At 36.2% G+C, this 16,273-nt stretch overlaps 2 protein-coding genes across 3 annotated transcripts; both read right to left on the bottom strand.

Moving 5' to 3' along the window:
- Positions 1–5,712: 5,712 nt before the first annotated feature.
- Positions 5,713–6,902, bottom strand: LOC113339673 (transcription factor MYB90-like). The gene is made up of 3 exons (XM_026584909.1): positions 6,761–6,902; positions 6,554–6,683; positions 5,713–6,265 (listed from the first exon to the last, which is right to left on the bottom strand). Exons 1-3 carry the CDS (start codon positions 6,900–6,902, stop codon positions 5,713–5,715), a joined length of 825 nt encoding a protein of 274 aa, XP_026440694.1.
- Positions 6,903–7,645: 743 nt separating this feature from the next.
- LOC113339234 (monooxygenase 2-like) lies at positions 7,646–14,322 on the bottom strand. Of its 2 annotated transcripts, XM_026584534.1 has the most exons (5): positions 14,053–14,322; positions 9,311–9,397; positions 8,993–9,185; positions 8,659–8,890; positions 7,647–8,481 (listed from the first exon to the last, which is right to left on the bottom strand). In XM_026584534.1, the coding sequence occupies exons 1-5, from the start codon at positions 14,280–14,282 to the stop codon at positions 7,913–7,915; spliced, it is 1,311 nt and encodes a 436-aa protein (XP_026440319.1). In that variant the 5' UTR covers positions 14,283–14,322; the 3' UTR covers positions 7,647–7,912. The 2 variants fall into 2 exon arrangements, with proteins under 2 accessions (XP_026440320.1, XP_026440319.1); XM_026584535.1 differs by lacking the exon at positions 9,311–9,397 and having other exon boundaries at positions 7,646–8,481.
- Between the last annotated feature and the right edge of the window lie 1,951 nt (positions 14,323–16,273).

Here is a 16,273-nt window from a genome sequence, read left to right as displayed (position 1 = left end):
CGGAAAGGAATCTGATTAAGCCACTTTGATTTGTCAATGTGTCTATTGTGTATGGTTTATTAGACAAAAGAAACACATATACCTGCACGCTAGTTGCTAGTGAGCCTTTTATTGCCAACTAATTCTAGGCTTAATGTTCCTAGAATGCTTAATTTTCTAGCAACATATGCAGATAGATTCTCTATTCTTACTGCAATAAAGTGAACATAAGTGGTGATCTTTGGAAGGAAACATAGTAACTGTTTCTTGTAAGGGAACTGCGAGTGAAAGCATAAAGGGTGGAGTTCTACCGTGTTGCTTTGTAGAGAGTTAATAAAACACCTTCTTAGCATAGTTTTACCTGAGCGTATGACCTCTGCAATCTCCAAAATACGTTATTGACAAGGCTCAGATTTCATGAAAAAAATGAAGACTAAAAATAAGTTACTTACGGAATGCAATAGTGAACCATTACAGAAGACATCAGAGTTGGGTTTACATTAAATAATTTTCAATTTCAGAGGCTCAAACTACATTTAGTTCATTTTTTGACATAGAAGACAAGTTTATACAGTTGCAGTAACTGTCCACGACATTTTAATCGCAATTTAGTGGTTTAATATTTTAAAATAAAACAAACACTCACCACCCTTCTTTTTCTTCTTCTGAAGGGGGTCACACTCGCGACCCTCGACTACTATAGATAACTAAAGAGAAGTCTTTAGAAAGTTTGATGTGAAATGAAGAAAGCAGCAAATAAAATCCACCAAAATCAAGAATTGAAGAAACCCGCTTTAGTCGACTTCCTCAATCTGAGGTCCAGGACCACCAGCTCTTGGTGCAAGACCATCAACATCCATCCCACCAGCAGCAACACCCATATAGGACCAACAACCTGTTGGTACATCTTTTCTATGATGGTGTAGTCCTTTTTCCTTGATCATTAGCATTAATCTCAACATGGTCATGTTTCCATACTCCAAAACATATACACCAAAATCAATATCAATTGTTGCTCCTCCTCCTTTGCCAGCTATTGTAAACAATGCAAAACAAAAGAAAGATTGTGTATGAAGAAACTGAATTCAGAAACTTATGATGAGATTAAAAAAATGGGTTATTAGGGTTGAATGTATTGTATTGTGTATGATGTGGTGCAGGGTTCAACATATATAAGAACCTGCAAGTTTCATACTCTAAAAAGTTCTGTCAGCTCATGAATCATGAATATTCTTTAAACCACATGCCAATGGACTCCAATTGAAATACCAAGATCATATAAAGCAACCTAGAAAAGCAGAAATGACATACCTGTACAGCATCTTCTTTAAAAACTTTCTCGACAAATGAGTAGCACATTGCAAATCCGTGGTGTAGGCTTGCAGATTTGGAAAGGAGGAGACGCATCAGATCACTTACATATCCAAATTTGGGTTGAACTCCAATGAAAACATTGTTGGGATGCTTGCAGACTTCATCAATGGATGATAGCTGCTTCCAAATTTGGTGATATGTTTTTCCTATGAAACTTGACATTCCTACAAATAAATGAGCACAATTCGAAAAGTATAACACTACCATCTACCACTTTGAAAATTAACTCGATTTTATCGTTATTGTAGTAAATCGATGTGTTTTCCATGAGTGAATGAATTAAGAATTTAGTGAGTTAACTAAACTTGTGACATAGAATGAGATCTCCAGAGTCGGACGAAGCATTGAAGGGGATGATCAAGTGACACCGGACAAAATATTATATCAAATAAATTGATGTAAATCCCTAAGCATGAGATTGAGTAAGATCAAAACGAAATACAAACCATGAATCAGATGATAAATTTGTGGAAAATTTTAAGCATTAGAGAAGACCCGTTGAGATAAAAATAAATTGGAAATTCCTAATTGTGATCGCTTACTTCGTTTAAACTTTCAAGCATCAAATGAATTACGGCCTAATTATAAAAATGCTTATTTCGTTTAAACTTCTAATGAATTCCGATGTGATATCATACAACGAAGAACGAAATCATGATTAAAGAGATGTTGGCCATCAATAATGTCAATAGTTCGAATTTTGCATTTTGTGGGGCATTAAATGATGAAGATAAGATATAACACATCTTTTTAATTTAGTTCCAAGTATTGCTATGGATAGTGGTGATGCTCAAAGAGTGTGGCAAGCAGGTAAGCAATGTACGGTTGCTAATTGTTACAAAGCTCTGGAAGATGATGGCTTGGTAAGGTTTCCACACGGAAGAGTTTGAAATCCTAAAATTCCTCAAAAGATTGTTTTCTTTGTGTGGACTCTTTGTTACAATGCGACACCAACTCTTGATTCTTGTAGTTATAGATGGTTGTCTGCTTTGTAAAAAAACACCTAAATGAAACCAACATATATTCTTACACTGTAAAACTACAAGGGCTGTTTAGCACTATCTTTTGAACTTTTATAAGTTGCAGTGGTTTTTTCAAGGATGTGTCAGAAGCGCTCTTTGGGAGTTGAATAAGAAAGGTAACTCTACATCAATTAGAAGAAGAATTTGGGATATTTATCATTTGATATTTGGTTGGCAATTTGGACTGGATGTGAGATTTTTCGATGGGAAGTATAAACCTGTGAATTCTATTATTGACAATGTCAAAAAATTTATCTCCAACTGACGCGTTGGTACATATATATATATTTTTAATGGGTTTTCATTGAACGCCGTATTGCATAATTGAGAAGCAGTAATGAGTTAATTTTTTTCATGACCCTACTATAATTGGAAGGCTATTATTGGGGCGTCACATTCCGTTAGAGGGCGTCACCTAATAGGACAAAAACGGGTCACCCAGAAGTATTATCAAAAACCTCTTATCTCAAATAATTTTGTAATGACCGAATAACCCTTTAGTTAATTTTAATTTAATTCAATTTTATTAGATAATGATTAATTTCTACGGTTGGAATCAATCCAAACATGGACGTAAAACCAATTTCTACGGTTTGAATCAACCCAAACCTGGACGTAAAATCAATTTCTATGGTTGGAATTAAAAGGAACCTTGACGTAAAATTGAAATTTACGGCTAGATTGACGAAAGGAAAATTCAGTAAACTAAACTTAGACGTAAAATTTAAAATTATTGTTGGAATTCAACTAAACCTAGACGTAAAATTGAAAATTACGGTTGGAATTCAACTAAACCTAGACGTAATACAACATGCAAATCAAAGTTTACGGTTGAATTGAACTAAACCTCCTTCATCTTTTCCCATCTAATTCTTCCCAAAGTTATGTAAAGAAACAAAATTAAAGACATAAACAAAACTGGTAATTTGGACAAATTTTCTTAAACAAATAAGATCTTATAAAGTAGGCAGAACGATGATTCTAATCAAAACTTTAAAAGTGTGTCTCAAATTTTTGATTTGAATATGGTAATCAGGATTTTACACTGGATAATTTAAACCCAGAAGTATGTTAGCAATGAGAAATATACCATAAATCAAGTGAATGTTGAAATCATTTGATAATTCAATAGATTTTTCTGGCAGGATGAATAACGGAAATGAAGAAACTACGGACGATGATTTTGAGATAGGAAGATGAAGAGATTTAAATAGTCGCTGTGAAAAGCAATTCGATTAAATACTAATATTTATTTGAAGGTTAAAAACGGAAAGAGTAATTTTCTGTGATTATAAAATTATAAATTTGCTTAACCAAGAATCTGTGTGATTTCCATAAGCATTCACAAATACAATGCAAAAGTAATAAAATTTAAAGGCTACGGTCCCTAAATCTAAACAAAGATTGTTAAATAAGACCTAGGATGAGATTGAAGATGAACTTTACGAGAAATCTTTTACCTTTAATTTTTTTTGTCTTTTAGCAATTACCTACTAAAAGAAGGTGTTAGTAAGACCTTAATATAGGATGGCCTTGTCCCCGAGCACTAGGAATGCTCTTAGGAGAAAAAAATTGGATGGTGAATGGTTGGACTCGGCACCAACCTTTCTTTAAGACAGTATGTATTTATCTTCGATTTTAATAAATTCACTTTCTTATTAGCAAAAAAAAGGGAAAAAGGAAACTACACAGGACAAATTATAAGAAGACCAATTAAATTTACACAAAAAGTAGAAAACCGATGGGCCTCAGTGCCCGTACTTGTCTCTATCCACCTCCAGTGTAGTAATGATGAACCACCACACTTATTCGTTTGGATTTGACTTGATGTTAGATTTTTATTTTCGCCATCGGATACGAAGTTTAGCCCCTAGTTAGTAAGTTCGCGAATCATTCGCGAATTTTTACGTATCACGAATTTTACCGTTTTATTCGCGAACGTTTGCAACTCCGAACCCAAATAGTGTATTATGTGACATTCCCGTATTATTCGCGAATCGTTCATGAATTTTACGTATCCCGAATGATACGTCCGCTTAATTTGCCATAAATTCTTTAGCTTTTACGTTTTCAAAGACCCTAGTTTTTGGGCTTTACTGCCTCTCGAGTATACACGATCCAATATTAGACGTGTTGTAATTTTTATGAAACAACAATGACTGAAGAGATTTGAAGGTGAAGGTGAGAGAGATCTCAAACTCACTAACCAAGCATCTAAACCACCATATGATGTCCTCTTGGATGACTAATATTGTATATATAATTAATATCATCATATTAAGTTTATTTTTTCTTTAAATAACTCACACATATGCATAAAATTGGTCTATGACCTTATAAATACAAATTATTTGTTATATATAGATACCGAATTTTCAGAGCCGAACTCACATTTATAAATCGAATTATACACGTACGTATGCGGTTTCAAATTACTGACGAATCACGTCCCGTTGACCGAATTTTGGACCGAATTTAGATTTTACAAAACCGTATAGTACTCGTACTTTTGCCATTCTATACGTTTGTCAAATCCCGAATGGCTAGCTAGGGTCTAGCCCCGCTCCTACATCTAACTAGGAAGTATTTGAGTCGGGTACTATTTCTAACTCGTTTTTTGTTTTGTTTTTTTGAAGCATTTATTCTAACTCGTTAGAGCATTTCCAATGTTAGGGGGCATGACATGTAGAATTTAATACTTTTTTTTATCAAAAGTTTATCTCCAATGTTAGTGTGGAGGTTAACTAAAAATGATGACATGACTGCCATCTTATAGGAAAGGGTAAACAAGAAAGTCATATCTTCACCTTCTCTATGTTCCCAAGTCTAAAGATCTTTTGAGATGAAAGTTTAAGTAAAAGGTCTAACTATAACTTTTATTTGTTTTAGCCATATAAGAATGCGGCAGTGCTATTTGGCTCCCTAACCTCCACCACCTTATTCTGTTCCCTACAATATAAATCCCATATTTAGGGAATGGTGAACCCCACCTGAACCTGAATGCAGATCTCAACATGGATGTGAGACTTAAATTATAAGGAGGTGGAGAATAGAGAGCCAAATAACATTTCCGATAAGAATAACCCTCATAAAAAAATATTATTAAGAACTCGACGTAGGAGGATCTTCACCCTAACATTGGAGATGCTCCTGGTCACTTCATGTTACTATTTTAATTGTGTTTCTATAAATAAGACAAATTCGGCTTCACTTGAATTAGAAACAAACAAACAACTCCTACATTAAGGGATAGAAAAACAATGAAATTACATTTCATCTTATGATTTATTTATTCCAAAGCGGAGTACGTACCACTTCTTAATTATTTTTTTCTCGATTAGATGGTTAAGTACTGTCCATCTTGATTTTCCCCTAACATTCTCCATAGATCATCAATCAGATACAAGTCATCATTGTTCAAGTAATCTCCAACTTCTTTTAACCTCTGATCATCATCAAAATTACAGTAATAATCATCACTACTGCTAACATTTTTTGATGAGAACCGGTCAAGATCATTAACGATTGATGACAAAGAACTCTTTGTTAACTGATCTCCATGATCATTGCTATCCTCAAGTAGTCTAGCTGTTGTGGTGTTAAGATTGTTATGCATATTGTCATTCGGCATCCCTGCTACTGGTGTTGATTCTTTGTTTATTATACAGTGAGATGTCTTGGAGAAGGTTCGAGGCTGAGGTCTCAAAACTTTTGTCACCGTCATATGACTATCTTCAGTATTCGGACGAAGAGGACGTCTACGTTTCTGTTGTTTGTTCTTCTGCAGCTGACTCTGTTTAGAGAAACATTTTTTCTTCAAGTGAGTGTTGTAGAAATTCTTGATATCATTTGCTGTTCTTCCTGGAACTCTACCAGCAATTAAGGACCATCTGCAGAAATCATTGTTTGATGAAAAAATAATAATAAGAAGTTGTTATACCGTTAAATTGCAGATTTATAGTGGGCGCATTAACTAGTGTGCATATATATATATTTTTTGTACTAACTAGTGTATTAACTACAGGATCTTAAGTTGCTCCAAACGCGGGACGCTGGGACTATTCTCAATATTTTTCGATGGCAAATAAGAAACTCAAATGTTAAGGTAATGTAGTTTTGGCTTTATAATATCCTTTGAGTTCCTGTCAGTGTGATGCTCTTGATATAGTACTACTTGCCTGTTTCCAAGAAGCTTATGCATGCGGGCAATGAGATCAACTTCATCCGCTTCAAACTCTCCTCTTTTGATATTTTGGTCCAGATAGTTCAACCACCTCAGCCTGCAGCTTTTCCGACATCGGTTTAGGCCTGAAACACATCAACAAAATTATCAAAACATGTGTACTATACATGTACAATAATTTGATTAAATGTACGTTAACTACCTGCTTTAAGAGGAACCTGACCCCATCTGCTTGCACCATGCTTTTCGATACATTTCCTAAGAAGTAGATCTTCGTCTTCATCCCAAGGTCCTTTCTTCAAACCTTCGGCTGATGATAAAACTAAAGAACTATTCTTCTCCATGCTTGGGTGATAATGCATCAATTATCTGCTTATTATTTTGGATAAACGGTACTGCTTTGTGGCTAATAGTGCACTCGTTAGTAATATTGAAACAACATATACAGAAAAATGCATGCCTATTTGTAATGCAATTTTAGAACTGTTTCATGGCTAATTTGAGTACTACGTGCAAATCTTATAACCACATCCACATTCACCGGTGCTACTTTTTCAATTTTTTTGTTCTATACGACAGAGATAATTGAGTGGAAAAGTGAAGTTTTAATGCATATGTACGTAAATGAAGAAAATGTCGAGGATGAAAGTCTATTTTTTGTCTTTACCGTGAGTGAAATCCGTGAATTGTCGAAGCTCTCACTCTAAAGTGACCCACGACACCCAAAAACCAACTCCCGCTAATCCCCGAAATGTCTAGAATCGACGGTTAATAAAAAAATGACACCCTTGGTCATTCGAGTGAAAGGTGGATATATGGAATGTTGAGTTGTTACGTTCTCTTTTCTATTTATTTATTTGATGATGTTAGGTTGCATTTCGCGAAAACCATATGAAATATACGCGACAAGAGTGGGAGTATGACACTCAACAAACGAAGATAGGACGGTCTCGATATCTTATTGGTAAAGATTTGGGCTCGAAATCAAATCAAATTATAACAAATGGGCTATAGGGTTGATCTTGGGTGAGACCTACACCACTCATCCAACTTTTCCAACAATGGCTTCATGAATATTTCACTCGGCGAAGATGAGTCACTTGCAATTACAAAGTGAATCAGATGTACAAATTATGAATACAAACCGAATTAACATAAACAGAGTGGAAGGATTTCGAATACAAATAGAAAATCAACAAGTCTGATAATGCATATTGAAGTCCATGGACCTAACTAACTCTGGAACTAGCTTACAAGGAGGTTTGGATTACCCAAGGCTTATCAGCTACGAGATCTTATTGCCGATACAAAGTGGGAAATTCTCAACATATGTATAGCATCAACTCTATCGGAACTAAGCTAATCCCGATGGTAACTTCCCGCAATCATAACGTAAAAAACCTCCGAGCCGTGGATAAATAATCTTATAATATACTGTATCACGAAGAAATTTCATCAGCCATCCAAATCCTTTCAAGGAAGATCCTATACCACTGCTGCCACTTTGTTGAACCCAACCAGAAAGATACGAAGCTGTGATCAAACCAGCAGTTCTCCATCTCCTCTCTTTAACATACATTCCTATCTCAACCTCTAAGTCCTCTTGTGATATCATTCCACCATTTCTAATGTACGAGTTTCCTATATGACGACCTAATACCACAGCATCTTCTAGTGCTGCACAACCACCCTGACCTAAGTCTGGTGTCATCGGATGCATTGCATCACCTGCTATAGTTATTGTACCATCTGATAGACGTCCGAAGATAAGATCCCATGGGTATCTAAATGATAGTGGTACCCAAGATAAACTCTGCATATCAGATTGTTGTATTACATCGCTAACTACTTGTGGTGAACCATAAACACTCTCTAACATTGTCTTTTGTATGACTTTTGGATCTCCTTTAGCCATTTCTGCATCTATCAAATAAAAAAAAAACAGTGTCGATATAATGTTTTGAGTTACAGACACTGATAGATATTGTTTCTAGGGATATGAAGTGAATCAGTTAATGATTTTCACTTGAACAAAAAACGACTGATAAAAAATTTCCGAGCACAAAAATTAAAGACGGAAAACTGAAATCTAATTCATACCTTTAGTGGGGATAGATTGATAAGACATGAACCAATAGACTTCTTCATTATTAACTGGAAGAATGCCAAACCTGCGACCTATATCAACAAATTGTTGCATTTCGTGATTCAATCCGTGACCTTCAGGAAACACCCCTAATCCACGCATTGCACATCGTCCTGAATTAACCACGTCTTTAAGCCCTAACCATTTTGACACCAGTGAGTGCACCCCATCACACCCTATTAAAACCTGCTTCAACACAAATCCAAATCCAGTTCAAACATATTTAGCATATCAATTAGTAGTTACCAACATTATGCTTCATTTTGGGTGTTAAATTATCCTACTAACCTTGGTATGAATTGTTGTCCCATCTTCTAAATGTATGATCACCAATGAATCGTTACCTTGACGTGCTTTTGTTTTCTCAATTGAGATAAGCTTAGAAGAAAAACGAACCGTATCGGTCGGTAATTCCTCAAGTAGAGCTTCAAATAAGGCTCTTCTGTGTACAGTCCTAAGTCCAGTTGCCATCCATTCCTCCCTACATTTACCAATCATAATACTAATTAATCTAGATTCAAAACTTCCAACACTGAGACTCAGCCATTTTCGGCGTCTTTAGATAGCAAAAAATAATATACGAGGCTAGCAATTGGAGTAGCATACCCTTCTTTCGCTGATAAGATAGCCTCTTGGGTAGCTTCTTTTTGAAAATTAAGAGAAACTCCATTTGCAACGTCAGTCACTTTTACTCTAAAGCAAATCCAGAGTAAAAATCAAATCACTATTTAGATAGGCTCTTCCTCTATATACCCCTAGAAATACTAGTGGTACCCCATGTCAGTTAGAAAAATTGTTAAAATTCGGTTACTAAAGAATAATTAAAAGAAATCGGAAATTTTGATATACATACCCCTCACTTCTATATCGTGGGAAGATTTTCATAACTGTAAACCAGAAAACAAAAACTTCCTTAAAATCATGAGTGCAAAAAACTGTCGAAATCATTTTCTCTCCGAAAACAATTAGGGCATTAGTTTGGAAGGTTTGGGGATTGAAGCATATCCTGATGAACCCCTGGTATGTAGTCCATAACGTTATTATTTTGTTCTTACAGAATTTGCTCCATCTTGTCGCAAAGTAACAAACTCTGTTGATACCAGTGCCGAACAATATCTTAACATTATGCTAAGCATAAACAAATTCCCACCAAGTCACCATCCAAATATCTTCTCTTTTTTCCTTTCAGTTTTGGCTCAATTGCTTGTAAAGAGGTTCTTATTTGCTATCCAATGACTAATGTTGGTCCTTTGAAGGATTTCTCTTATTATGTGTGGATCAATGCAGTAGAGATTTTCTCTTTCGAAACACAACAACTATGAACAAGTTGGTATTTTTTGAATAATGGAGCTTAAATTCTCATCGTACTTTTCAACTTTATATTATTTCTTCTTAATCTAAAGTTCTTCAAAAATGAATTGATCAACCGATAAATCATTGAACGAACAACTGCAACTTTATTTTCTTTTCTTTTATGAGATCATGATTTTTAAAAATCATGTTTGCGCTGGGATAGTCTAAGAATCTCCTACGACAATCAAAAGAGATTTTGAAAATCGGTCAGAATTAAAGGCTAAACTAGTGCCCTGATTTATTTTTGGATGGAAGACCTTGATTGGGTTCTATTGTGCTTATATAGCAGGGAACTTCCTTTTACGGAAGAGGGGTATATGCATAAATTTTTCTTTGAATTTTAACAACTTTCATTTTCACAAATGATTGATGCTGTATTCAAGTACCGTTCAAAACAAGATTGTTTGTATCTCAAGTACTTACTTTCACTTAAAAATATTATTTGTTGCTATGATATTTTTGAAGGATATTTTGACTCCGTATGATGAAAACCACTCTGAACATACTGGTCTAGCCAAAGACTCCCAAGAGCCTCAGCCAGTCTCGACTCTCTCGCAAGAATATCATGACTTGACGGCCGAGTTCACAACTGATGAGGTACAACAACAGTGATTATTGAATATCAAATACTGAAATTAAAAGACAATTCTTAATACCCTCTAATTACTGTTGTAGGCATTTGTGAGTTGTGAGGAAGCTATTCAATGGTGTCATGATAAGGCAAGAGAAACAAACACAGTGGTTATTATAAGAAAGTCCGAAAAAAAGCCTAAAATACAAGGCTCTTTCGTAGTAATGGCATGTGAAAGATTTGGGGTGTTTAAAAGTGTTAACAGACCTATTGTTGGCCAAAATACAGTAGCTCGATGTCAAAGAAGAAAACCGAGGAAGAAGGGAACAAAGAAATGTAATTGTCCTTTTCGGTTGAGGATCACATGTGTTGATGGAACAAACTGGAAATTACGAGTTTTTCAGGGCCAACACAATCACTCCCCTTATGACACACTAATTGGCCATTCATTTTCGGGTAGGTTAAATCCTGAGGAAAAAGACTTGTGCATTTCTCTGTCAGTTAATGGAGTCAAACCGGCTCTAATTTTATCTACTATGAAAAGTCGCGATTCCAAGAATGTCTCAACTGCAAGGACAATATACAATGTCAAGTCCAAATTCAGGATAAAAGCAATGGAGGGGCGAACGAAGATGCAGAAATTATTGCAGTTATTAGACGTACACCATTATGTAACGTCGAACAAAAGAGACACAAATTCAGGAAGAGTGTTAGAATTATTTTGGTCACACCCGGATGGTTCTAAGCTTGCTCAATGTTTTCCCACCGTGCTCCTACTAGATTGTACTTATAAAACCAATCGTTGGTCTATGCCGCTATTTCATGCTGTTGGTGTGACATCTACCCCTCTAAGTTTCACAATTGCGTACTGTTTTATGTCTGCAGAGAAGACCGAGAATTACATCTGGGCTCTACAACAATTAAGGCAGTTGTATTCAGCTAGTAATCTTCCATCGGTAATAGTCACAGATGACGATCAACAACTACAGAATGCTGTAAATCTAATCTTTCCTGAAGCTACAAGACTTTTATGTACTTACCACATCTCATGTAACGTGTCTTCCCATTTCGAGAAGGATATACCCAGCAGCAGAACGGAAGATCTTGAAGATATTAAACAAGATTGGGAAACTTTATGGAGGTCTGCAGACCATGCACTGTACGAGATTAATTTAGCTTACTTTCTCAAGGCTTGGAGCATGATATATCCCACCACAGTAAGTTATTTGCGTACTCAATGGTTGGCTCGTAAAGAACAGTTTGTTTATGCATGGACAAATAATATTCTACACTTGGGTAATACAACTACAAACCGAGCTGAAAGCGAACACGCGGCACTAAAGAATTTTCTCCGGTGCTCAACTGGTGATTTTCTCAAATGTTGGCAAGATATGGACAACCAATGGGTAACACGAGTCATCAACATTCGAGCTTCATTAGAGAAAAGCAAAACCGTTGCTGTACACGTATATAATCAGAGCCCGGTTACGAAGAGATTGGTGTATAATATATCTCATGCTGCTTTGGAGTTAATTACTTTGGAAGTTAGTTCACTAGGAAAAAGTCGTTTCATGGGAAGATGTTTATGCATATTACGGAAAACGCACGGCTTACCATGTGCCTGCGAAATCCTCAACAGCCACACGAACTGTAGTCATATTTCTCTCGATTCTATACATGAACACTGGAAGCATCTTTCTATGGATCCTGTACATGAAAAGGAGGCAGCAGTTTTTGATTGGGAAGATTTGTTTGAGAAGATAAGAATGAAATATGAAGCTTGCACAGAATTACAGAAACATTTCATGTTAGAAATGTTGATAGAGATTGCAGATCCAAGTAAAACGAGTATGCAAGAACCGAAAGGAAAATTTCCAAGCAAAGGTCGCCCAACTAAAGCACAAACTAAAGCACAAAAGAAGAGAGAGCAGTCGACAAAGAGGGATCCATCGAAGTGGGAAAGACCACCTAAAGGAACGGCTTCTAAATCAGCAACAAAGAAAGTGCCGGCCAAGGCACAAAAGAAAGCAGTGAAGAAGTCTCGTATAGTGCATGAGGTTAAAAATGACTTACCGGATTTGAATGAGCTACCAGATTTGAACGAAGTGGATGAACAATATGTTCTTCCCGGTAAAGTGATGTTAAAAAGGAAGAAAGGGCAATGTCAAATTAAAGCACCTAAACAGCGAAGGAAGTACACGAAAACGACCAAGACCAACAGTCAAGATATGTCGTACGACGATGAGTACTTGGGAAAACTAATTCAAGGGATTACGTTTCATAATCCAAAAATTCTTTCTGATGTTGTGGAGAGGTTGGAAAATGTTGCACCAGATGGGCATTGTGGGTTTCGAGCTTGTGCCGAAATGTTGGGATTGAGTGCTGATGATGGATGGAAGACAGTCAAAATTGAGATGGAGCGAGAACTGACAGTGAATTCTGAGATGTACATACCAATAATTGGCGGAGTGGAAGAATATACAAAGATACTTACAACTCTCCGGTATAGAAGGCCATTTGCAACTCAATTGTACTGGATGGTTTTTCCTGGCATGGGATACATTTTTGCCTCTGCATTCAACTGTATTTCTTCCTCATATTCAAATATGGGAAGTACAACATGGTTACCATTGAAGACCCCCCCTCCAGTAGATTTCAAAGTTGTGACGATTCTTAATCTTGACAATGAACATTTTGTCAAAGCAATATTGAAACCTGGTGCTCCCCTTCCACCGGTTCTCAATGGGTGGAATTATATATGCACCGAGGAGGCGCTACTTTGGACTCCACACATGGAAATGCTGCACCGGGGATGGGAGAATATCGAGCAAAAACTGCTTGGACAAGGTGTACAGGTTATAGAAGAGATTGACCTTGATGAACCATGAATATCGTAAATCAACACCTTATGTTTCTACTATTTGTTGTTGTTGTTCTATCAATCAATTTATCTAGTTTAGATTTAGGATACGACTGCCGTTCCAAAAACTTTTTTTTTTTTTTGAGAGACCAGAAACACTTTCTTTTAGTTTACATTTTACAAAAAATTTCTGATGTTCCTTTGAGTTTCTTAATTTGTGGGGTTTGTAGGGTGAACTGAATTATGAATTTATCTTTCCAATATGAAGAAAGAAAGAATGCAAATGTTTATGCACCATAAAAATCTCTCTCTTAAAATCTGTGATAATGAGTTACGGGTATTTAGGACGAAAGGTAGAGAAGAACAATAGTTTTCTGCGTGGGGTATAGAATTTTAGACAGTTAGATGGGGTAGGAAGATAGGTTGCGGGGTAAAGAGATCAAGGGGTATCGTTATAATTTCCGGGGTATATAGAGGAAGAGCCTTTAGATAAATTCAAATTGATCACCGAAATAATAAAAAAATTTCATAGGGAAATGAAGAGGATTTGAATGAACTACGTACCTTTTGTAAGGTTTGTACACAGAAGTAAGTTTGTGAGCAACACCAAGTGATTCAAGAGCAATCCAAGCATTTGAGAAAAGAGTCAAGCCAGGACCACTGACTCTCAGCTCACTTGATCTTTCTAACACTAAATTTCTTACTCCAACTCTATTCAGTGCCAAGGCTGTTGCCAAACCTGCAACTCCACCTCCAACTATCACTACCTCCTCTTCCATCACAACATTTTCCATGATCTCATTCACTAATGATCTAATGGAGGCCTCACTACTTGTTTATAGCCCTTAATGTTCAGGATAGTTATTATTTTGATGAATTATTGACAAAGTAATCATTTATTATACAGAAGGATAATATTATAATAAAAGTTAGTGGGAACTTTTGGAAGTTTCCATCTGCTAGCCTAGCTTGAATTTATTTATTATAGATCATGAGCGGTTATGCTCATCACAGATCATGGGAACAAAATGGAAAACTAAATTCCTAATATCCTGGCATGAATATTTCACTCCAGTGCTCCTTTTGCCATCACATCAGCCATCTTGCAAAATCCTCACAAAATCCGAGTGCGACTGACTTTAAAGGCAGAAACAATCAGCGCGAGGTACCACACTTATTTTCCGCATCATTTTGTCACCATGCAAATTAAACGGAAAATGGATTATTCGTCCAAATATTTTTGAAACATGGTTCTAATGGACGTGTAAAAATTAGTATAAGTAAAATGGACATGAATAGCAAGAATGAAACTGGATTCATCATGTCCTAAACTTAAAAAAGAGTAAGGATGAAACTAGATGCATCCCGATGTCAATTAAAAATAAAAAAAAATATTTGAAAATGGATAGGATGAAACTGTTTACATCCTGACTATTTTTATGTTCTCGTCCATTTAAACAGTATCAAATTTTACATGTCTTTTTCATCCAGAAATTGTTGATTTTGGTCTTTTTAACCAATTTTGTGCAAAACTATACGTGTCAATATTTGTCAAACTCTCAATACTACAAATAAGAGCTCACGAGATTTACTAGTGACTTGCATCACGAAAGACAAGAGATTTATGTTAGACACTTAAGTGGAGAAAATCGGAATAATTTCTCAACGTTGTCATAATCATAACTTATACTTCCTCCGTCCCTAATTAGATGACCTATACCATAAATAAGGAGTGATAGATTAGTATTATTTAAAAGAAATATGTAAAATTTGATAGCCATATTTATATTCATTAGATAGGTGTTTTAAAACGCTTTCCGATGATACAAAGATTACGAAAACCAGTTATATAGTTTGAGAGATAAATCATTTCTAAATTTACTAGTAAATTTTTACTAAGTCATCTAACTAGGGACGGAGGTAGTATGATTAGATGGTCAAGCCCAAGCAAATAGGTGTAATTGGCTAGACCCACGAAATGGGGTGAAAATATCTGGTGAGTATGATAACTAAATGCACCGCGAAGCATGAAATCAAGACCCGCTGCCGCCGGCAAACTGCTACTCCTACCGTCGCCTGAGAAGACCACCGTTTCCGTTGAAGATCACCGGTGCTGGAGAAAGTGATCAGTTGGTGATGACGTCATGCTGACGCAAGCGACAGAATATGCTGACGGCGTTAAGAATATGCTGACGGTGTTATAACTGACGGAATATTTCAGGGATACTCTGACGGTGTTACTAACGTTAACGGAATATGTTTTTTTCCAACAGAATATGTTGTCTGCTGACGTCATGATGAATTCATCGAGCATTGAATGCTGACTGGACTTTTTGATGTCGTGGCACCCTCTGATTGGCCCACTCTGCTGACGTGTCACCACCTTTTCTTGACTTGGATATTTGCACATGGGTTTCTATGTATAGTGGTTGTGAGGCCCAATTTGGCCATACTTGGTTAATATGAGGATCACATTAGGCCCAAGTAAGCTCATTTCTAATGTACATTATCAGGGTAAAAACATTGCCCCCTTTTAATCCATAACTTGTTATGGGTTAAGAAGTTCAGGTTTTCCAATTCTATCTGCGATTGAACTTCACATTGTTCTGGAGTGTTGCATAACTCGCCCCCAAGTGCGTTATGGAGTGTTATCCAACTCGCCCCCAGGTATTATCTTGTTTGTGAGCTGAGGTGTCACATATCTTGCCCCCAAGTGATTGAGGTGATATAAAACTCGCTCCCAGTATGAAACTGTGTCATGCTACTCAATGATCGCGCAAGGGTG

The sequence above is a fragment of the Papaver somniferum genome, unplaced genomic scaffold (genome assembly GCF_003573695.1).
Source record: "Papaver somniferum cultivar HN1 unplaced genomic scaffold, ASM357369v1 unplaced-scaffold_21, whole genome shotgun sequence".
Taxonomy (NCBI): Eukaryota; Viridiplantae; Streptophyta; class Magnoliopsida; order Ranunculales; family Papaveraceae; genus Papaver; species Papaver somniferum.
This window is presented reverse-complemented; position numbering and strand designations above follow the sequence as displayed.

What these genes read in the sequence shown, in the direction of transcription:
- LOC113339673 (XM_026584909.1), bottom strand. Translation starts at nt 6,902, where the DNA reads ATGGAGAAGAATAGTTCTTTAGTTTTATCATCAGCCGAAGGTTTGAAG. An exon ending in TCAGGTTCCTCTTAAAGCAG is followed by an intron (nt 6,684 to 6,760) that starts GTAGTTAACGTA and finishes GATGTGTTTCAG; the next exon opens with GCCTAAACCGATGTCGGAAA. An exon ending in CATAAGCTTCTTGGAAACAG is followed by an intron (nt 6,266 to 6,553) that starts GCAAGTAGTACT and finishes TGATTTCTGCAG; the next exon opens with ATGGTCCTTAATTGCTGGTA.
- LOC113339234 (XM_026584534.1), bottom strand. Translation starts at nt 14,282, where the DNA reads ATGGAAAATGTTGTGATGGAAGAGGAGGTAGTGATAGTTGGAGGTGGA. An exon ending in GTGTACAAACCTTACAAAAG is followed by an intron (nt 9,398 to 14,052) that starts GTACGTAGTTCA and finishes GATTTGCTTTAG; the next exon opens with AGTAAAAGTGACTGACGTTG. An exon ending in ATCTTATCAGCGAAAGAAGG is followed by an intron (nt 9,186 to 9,310) that starts GTATGCTACTCC and finishes TGGTAAATGTAG; the next exon opens with GGAGGAATGGATGGCAACTG.